At 40.9% G+C, this 7,409-nt stretch overlaps 1 protein-coding gene across 1 annotated transcript; it reads right to left on the bottom strand.

The window, feature by feature from the left end:
- Window positions 1-3,297: 3,297 nt before the first annotated feature.
- LOC142357881 (uncharacterized) lies at window positions 3,298-6,817 on the bottom strand (the record flags this gene model as incomplete). The annotated part of the gene is made up of 3 exons (XM_075409374.1): window positions 6,025-6,817; window positions 5,071-5,936; window positions 3,298-4,753 (listed from the first exon to the last, which is right to left on the bottom strand). Coding segments are annotated over exons 1-3 (3,115 nt in total), but the record flags the coding sequence as incomplete, so codon positions are not given.
- Window positions 6,818-7,409: the final 592 nt, after the last annotated feature.

Genomic DNA, 7,409 nt, shown 5'->3' with positions numbered 1-7,409 from the left:
AGGGGTTACCATCCAACTGCTCGGATTGAAGAACTCCGTTACGGCTCCGACAGCGTCGCCCGCTCCGCCGTCGTAAGCGCGTCGTTCGGATCGCTCGTCCACTCTCTCGTTAAGCTTGTACCGATCCTCCCAACATTTTCTTCCGGGCCGGAGGATGTTACCGCGTAAATGAGCAACGCTATTTAAACTAAAGCGACAATTTAAAGCGAGAAAGGATTACGTAATTTCATTAACCATTTAACATCTAGTATGCATAGAAAGCTCAGAAAAAGTTCGTGTAACATAATTTTCGTTAAGCCTACTAATATACTAAATCGATTGCGCTCTTTTTAGGCTTAATATTTTTATGTTTCGAAAACGTATCGGTGACCAATCTGAGCTCAGACAAAATACCTGCTAGCAAATATAGCTAGATTTGCCGGGCCATTTAGATGGGCCTGTGCCTCAATACGTTGTTGAATACAGTTGCAATTGAATTTACACATCGAAAGACTGTTATCAGCTTTAGAGAGTTGGATATTGAATAAAACCACATTGTTGTCATTGCCATAAAACAGTTCTCAAACTCCGAGGTGAAGCCAAGAGGTGACATCAAGTTTGTGGTGAAATTTGTATATCAATTCTTATCGCGATCACAACAATTGCATGAATTATTGCACCACACAACAACTGATTAGAATATCTTTTGTGCTATCCTTTTGTCGCTATTCTCCATCAAGCAGAACAGGCGAGGAAAGAGTGGCAGAAAAAGATATTCTACTCACAAAGTTTTGTCACTGTTTCAGATCTCCATAGTATTGATTGGTCGTTAACATATTATTTCATTGATAAGTAATGCAATTGTTGTTATGGCAATATGAGTTTATTAAAAGAACAAAAAATTGCTCTTAATAATTTGTTCCCAAGTCGAGGTTTTGTCGAAAAATAATGTAAGAATTGCGGTGAATAGCGGTGAAAAAAATAAATTTTACCGCAAAGCGCCTGCATCTTTTTGCCATGAATGCGGTGAAAGCGATAAATTTTTGTAAGATTTGCGGTTTTTAGCGGTGAATTTTTGTAAGATTTGCGGTTTTTAGCAATGAAATTTTTATTTTCACCGCATTCACAGGATTTCTTACAAAAAAACTGCAATAAAAAGGTGCACACCTCTCATCTTCTGCATTTCATTAACTTCTTACTCCGCTGCGCCATCTTTATCTTACTTCAATGGTATTTCTTGTGAGTTTAAATCAGATTCAACAAACGTTATTAAAAACAAGTGCGTTGCAGTTTTGTAAAATTTGCGGTTTATAACGTCAATTTTGTTCACCACTTGAGCGGTGAAAAATAATTATTCACCGCTACCAACGGGAAGCAGTGAAAATAAAAATTTCACCGCTAAAGACCGCGAATCTGACGAAAATTCACAGTGATTTTTAGCGGTGAATTTTTGTAAGATTCGCTATTCTTAACGCTGAATTTTTTTTTCCATGGCATTCACCGCATTCAACACTAAAAATTCTTACATCTTTTCACGCTGTGCGGTGTTCCGCCTTCAGTTAATTTTGAATGTGTAGTGTTGGCGGTGTTGTGGCCGGACGTCAGAGAAGCAAACTAATCAGCTTGCTTCACTGACGCCAGTGTTGGTGGTGTTTCAAAAAAGACCCTTGAGTTATAGTTACTTTGGCACGATATGCCTGGGCTACCCTTTGCCCACTGTTGTTCCTTGTCAACAGTTAAAACTTTCGTGAGGTTTGCTTCACAAATCTTCTTTTGCTACCGTGAAAAAGTCATCCATTTCCTAACCATTGAATTACATCTATAAAATCAACATTATGACTTGGTGTTCAAAGTTACAGTTTTTAGCACGTGCCTCTCCTGGTACACTGGGCCCCCAATTTTGGGCACCAAAAATCAGAAAGTTTGTGGTCGAACTGTTGTTGTTGTTGAAGTCTGTTTGAAGTTGCTCTTTGTCGTCTCGTCGTGTTCTCTTTTGCTCTGTTGTGTCTTTTTTGTAGCTGAACTGTATTTCTTACTTCATCTGCTGATGATTATGTTGAAATGTAGTATTGAGTTGTGTCCTCAATAAAACGCTGATCTTGAAGTTATGGACTCGTCCATATCTACAAGTATGTCTGTCCTGACTTTGATAATGTCTGCTGTTGATGAATGTGTTGACTGCTGTTCAAAAAACTGTTGCTTCTTCTGAAGTAATTCTTGCTGAAGTGTTTGTTGTTGTAAAATTTCTGCTGATGTCTTCCGTCGGTGTTGTCTGTAGATTGTTGCTGTGTACTGGTTGTCAACGTGCTGCTTGTAGTGTTATATGAAAGTGGTATGCTGGAAAGTTGAATTGCTTTTGTGCTGATTGCGTTTAACTGTGTACATTTGTAGTTGTTTTAAATCGACTTCTGTATTGGCTGATTGGCGATTGTCAAATACTGAACATTTTCTGGAAATGTTGTTGTTGCTGGTCTGCTCCTTGAAAGTTGAGAAACTGATGCTCCCCGTGTTCCCTACCTACCTAAACCTACCACTACCTTGTACCTATTGCCTATCTTTTTCCTGTATTTCCCAAATTAGAGTTTGTCGGAATACCAAATGTTTTGTAATAATTTTTACCGCTGATGTCTGGTTTTACTTAAGCTGTTTAGTGTCAAATAACTATTCAACATACTTTTATCCTGTCGGTTCAACTCTCTGCTGTTTTGCAATAAGCTAATTAATTGTGCATTTGAATTCCAAAACCTACCTAATGTCTATCCAGAATTTGTCTTCCTGTTAAACCTACCTACCTAAATTTTGCCGTTTGAATGTATTTATCTAATGTACGATAAGCTTTGCTAATTTGAGTTGCCTTGTGAGTTACTCATTGAAATCCCCAATTGTACCTGAATGATACCTAATAGTCCCTTTGAATTGCTAATTCATTGAATTGAACTTAAAATTTTTCATCTTTCACTTTACCCCAATCCCAAAACTGAAATCAAGTTTGCTTCAAATTGTGTTTGAATTATTGTTCCCCATTTAATATTGATAATCTTTATGTTGATTTGTTGCTAATCAAACTAAGTTTAATAGCTGGTTTAACAAAATCCCCTTTTGTTGTTTTAACCAGGCAAGACCTTACCACATTATCCTTACCTTTATTTACCTTTTGTACCCTACCTACCGGCCAAATACCCCTGGGTGTGTTGTTTTCTAGTATCCATACCATGTTCCCTACTTCTATCCCGTCTACTGTTGAATGCCATTTTCGACGTTGTCTGAGTGTTGGCAGATATTCTTTTAAAAGACGTGTCCAAAACTCGTTCATAATACTGTTGACGTTGTTCCATAGTTTTCCTGTTCCTCTGTCGTTGCTGCTAATTGTAGTATCTGAAGGCAGTCCTGTTGTCATTCCTGTCAAAAAATGTCCTGGTGTCAGGCTTTCCACATCGCGTATGTCACTGCTGACTGATGTTAGAGGTCTGCTGGTGAGTAGAGCTTCGACTTGGCAAATAAGGGTTGAGAAACTGTCTTCCTGGAGTTTCCTAGATCCGGCGATATTGAAGAAGAGTCGTTTGCTCATCCCAATGAGGCGTTCCCATGTTCCACCAAAATGTGGAGCTCCTGGTGGAATAAATTTCCATGCAATCTTTTTTGATTCCGCATATTTCTGTATCTCTGAAGTTGTGAAGCTGCTTTCTTCGAAGATCTTTGCTGCACTGGTGAAATATAAAGCATTGTCACTGTGAATTCTTTCCGGTAGTCCTCGTCGGCTGAAGAATCGTTGAAATGCCATTATGCATGATTCTTTTTGCAAGTTCCTGGTCACTTCGATATGAACGGCTCGTATCGTCAGACAGGTGAATAAGGTGACTGTGTTGATCTGGCTGTAGATTTCGAATGGCCCAAAAAAGTCTACTCCGGTTTCCTTGAAGGCTACAGGTTTGACTGAGAATCGGTAGCGCGGAAGATCTGACATCTGAGGCTGGCTGTTGAGTTGTCTCTTTCGTCTGCATTCGTAGCATCTGTTCGAGATCTTCTTCATTACTGTTTTGCATTGAAGAACCCAAAAGTTCAACTGAATGATATGTGTTTGCTGTTCAACTCCAACATGACCATTGATGTTGTGTTGCAGTTCCAGAAAAAGACGAATAATCCTGTTCCTACCGTCTAAGAGTATTGGCTTCTTTGTTGCTGTTGATACTGGTGCGTTGGCTAGTCTGCTATTTGATCGAAGGATACCATCTTCGTCTATTGAAGGTGTCAACTGAATCAATCTACGCTGTTTTTGAATTGGCTTGTTGTGTGCTAGTTGATTTATGTCCTCGTCGAATGATTGTTGCTGAGATAGACGGAAAAGAAAGTTCTCTGCATCTATGATCTGCTGGTCCCGTGTTCTCGTTTTGTTTCGGAGGTTTTTCATTTTGATTATGACGGCTCTTAGTTTCAACCACTGGCTAAACCTGTTGGCATCAATTAGGTCTTTGTCAATTGGCTGTCGTCGAGGCTTCTGTTCTGCGCTGTTCAAGAAAACAGTTTCGTTTTGTTGTTCGTCTGTTGTCGAGTTGTCGCTAGAAGATAGAAGAAACTGTGGTCCCTGTAACCAAAGAGATTTTCTGTCATTTCTGTTGCTGTTAGTCCCCTCGTTCCTTGATCTGCTGGGTTGTCCTTGGTGTTGACGTAGTTCCACTGATTGGTGTTTGTGAGATCCCTTATTTCGGCAATTCGGTTTCCGATGTACATCTTGTGTTTCAATTTGAAGTTCTTTATCCAACTGAGAACGGTCGTGCTGTCACTCCACAGAAAGATTTAGTCAAACTTGAAATCCATTTCATCCTCAACTGTTTTCTTCAATCTTGCCGCGTAAAGTGCTGCTTGCAGTTCTAGTCTGGGAATTGTTGTTTGACGTAAGGGTGCCACTCTTGTTTTTCCCATGAGAAAACGAGTTGTGGTTTCTTGTTTCCTGGTTGTCTTGATGTATTCTACTGCTGCTGTTGCTTCCAATGATGCGTCGCAGAATACATGAAGTTCCATTGTGTCTCCAAGTGCTTTACCACCTACCAACCTGTTTACCCCTACCGTACCTATCTGTTCCGTTTCATGTACCCAATCTTTGATGGCCTTTCCATTGTCTCCACCGAAAGCTTTGTCCCATTCGCGTCCATGTTTCCACAGCTCTTGCAGTAGAATCTTGGCTCGGATGAGGAATGGAGATATGATTCCCAAAGGATCGTAGAAACTTGACACGAAAGAGAGAAACTTGCGTTGGGTCCAAGTTTTACTGTCCAGGTTCCTTCTGTCTTTCGCTTTGAACATTATTTTGTCTTCGTCTAAGCTCCAGTAAACTCCAAGTACTCTTTGATGAAAACCTTTACTGAAGAGCTCCTCGACTGGTTTGCATAGATCATCTTGCATCTGCTCACAAAACTCACGGCTGTTGCTGCACCATTTTGTCAGATTGAATTTACCATTCTTCAGAGTATCCTTGACATCCTTGGCTGTAGTGAAAGCTGTGATGGCGTCGCTGAAAGATGCAACCATGTCATCCATGTAGAATGTCCGCTGAATGATCTCTAGAGAATTTGGGTGATCTTCGATGTCGTCTTTGGCTGTCTGTTGCAAAACAAAATTTGCGCAAACTGGTGAGTCTCTGGCTCCAAAGATGTGTCTTTGGTATTCATACACATCTAATTTTGGGCTGTTGGGTTGTCTCCACATGAATCGTAGATAACGTCGGTCCTGTTGTCGTACTCCGATTTGCATAAACATCGCTTCGATGTCTCCCTGGATGGCGATGGCTCCCTGTCGGAATCGTAGCAAAATTCCAAGCATGTTCCCGAGGAGGTCAGGTCCAGCTAAGAGTTTGTCATTGAGGCTTGTTCCGCTTTGTGGTGCTTTGGCATTGCAGATTCTTCGTATTTTGTCGGGTTGAGGGACAGTTGTTGGCTTGATGATTTGCTCCCAAACAGTTTCTGCAAAGGTTCAACTGATAAACCGTTTGTAGTCTTTCGTCTGCTGTCTTTGCTTTAAACGTTGGGCAATGGAATAACTGATGATTACCGTCGTTGAAGACACAAGGCGGAGGCTGGTTGTTACTGTTGCTTCCTCGTGTTGCTGGAAACATTTGTGTTGTGCTCCGCTGGTTATGCTGGTTCTTGTTGTTGTTGTTGCTAAAGTTGTTTATGTTCTGTGTTGGTTGTTGTTGCTGCTGTTGTTCCCTGTTTGGATGAGTTGGTTGTTGACGAAATTGTCGGTTTCCATTTAAGTTGAAATTTCGTTGATGTGTATCACTGTTTGTGCTGAGACTAGTATTGCTTCGTCCTTGATGCGTTGAATGTTCATGTGCTTCTGCTATTTCTTTAATCCATTGGTTGAAGTCTGCAAGTGTCGGCTGCTGAATTCTTCGTCGTAAAACAAACTGATTCCATTTGAATTCTTCGCTGTAAGGTAGTTTGTCGGTTGCATGCTTCAAGATTGTTGTGCTGTTGAGATCGGCTTCGAAGTTGAGTTCTTGTAGTGTCCTTGTCATGGTGTTAATGAATGTGGAAAAATTTACAATTGTCCAAGGAAGAGATGTCGTTGGCGGCCTGTAGTTGATGAGTTTCTCCAACAAGTTGCTGATGATGACGTTTGGGTTCCCAAACCGCTGTTTCAACTCGTTTATTGCATCTTTGTACAGGTGTCCGTTGCAGGCAAATCCTTCAATTGCTGTTTTGGCTTTTCCTATTACAAGTCCCTGTAGATAGGCGATCTTCTGTCCATCACTGAGCTGAGTGTCTCCAATCATGAAACTGAAACGGCTGTACCAATCTGCCCATTTGCTCGGGTCACCGTTGAACTTCTGAAGATCCATCTTTGGAAGAGCTTCCACATAAGGCGTTTAGAATGGAACTGGTTGTGATAACGTCGTTGACAATTGTTGTGGTTGTTCTGTTGGCTGATTGAATGTTTGTGTGTCCCCCATTCCAGTAACTCTGTTCTGCTGGTCGGTTAGGCTGCTTGTGTAAGCTAGTCTATCATACCAAAAGCTGTTGAAGTTGTCACGTTGAGCGGAATTGGTAGTTTCTGGTTGTTCGTTGTGTAAACTTCTGTTAACAGATGTTTGCTGTTGTCCAATTGCTCTAGTGTTGATAATGTTGTTGGTTGCTGAGTTATCCGCTGTCGAGTTGGCTGTTACTGTTGTCTCGTTGTTGTCTTGTGTGTTGTAGTTTGTTGTGGTGTTTTCTTGCGAAAGGTGATTCTGAATTTTAATTTTCATGTCGTCGATGTTGTTCCACGTGTCAGTGATTTTTACGATGTACTCCTCGTGCTGATCTTCGTCAAGCTGTGAAATCAACTCGTAACTGGTTTCGTCGAACTCCGAAAATGTTTCCGCTGCCTTTTCATGAACATTCTTTGCTGCGTTTATGTTCCCACTGTCAATCAATTCGCTCATGGTTTGCAGG

This window comes from Convolutriloba macropyga, unplaced genomic scaffold, assembly GCF_964194025.1.
Source record: "Convolutriloba macropyga unplaced genomic scaffold, txConMacr16.3 SCAFFOLD_1968, whole genome shotgun sequence".
In the NCBI taxonomy this organism is placed as follows: domain Eukaryota; kingdom Metazoa; phylum Xenacoelomorpha; order Acoela; family Convolutidae; genus Convolutriloba; species Convolutriloba macropyga.
This window is presented reverse-complemented; position numbering and strand designations above follow the sequence as displayed.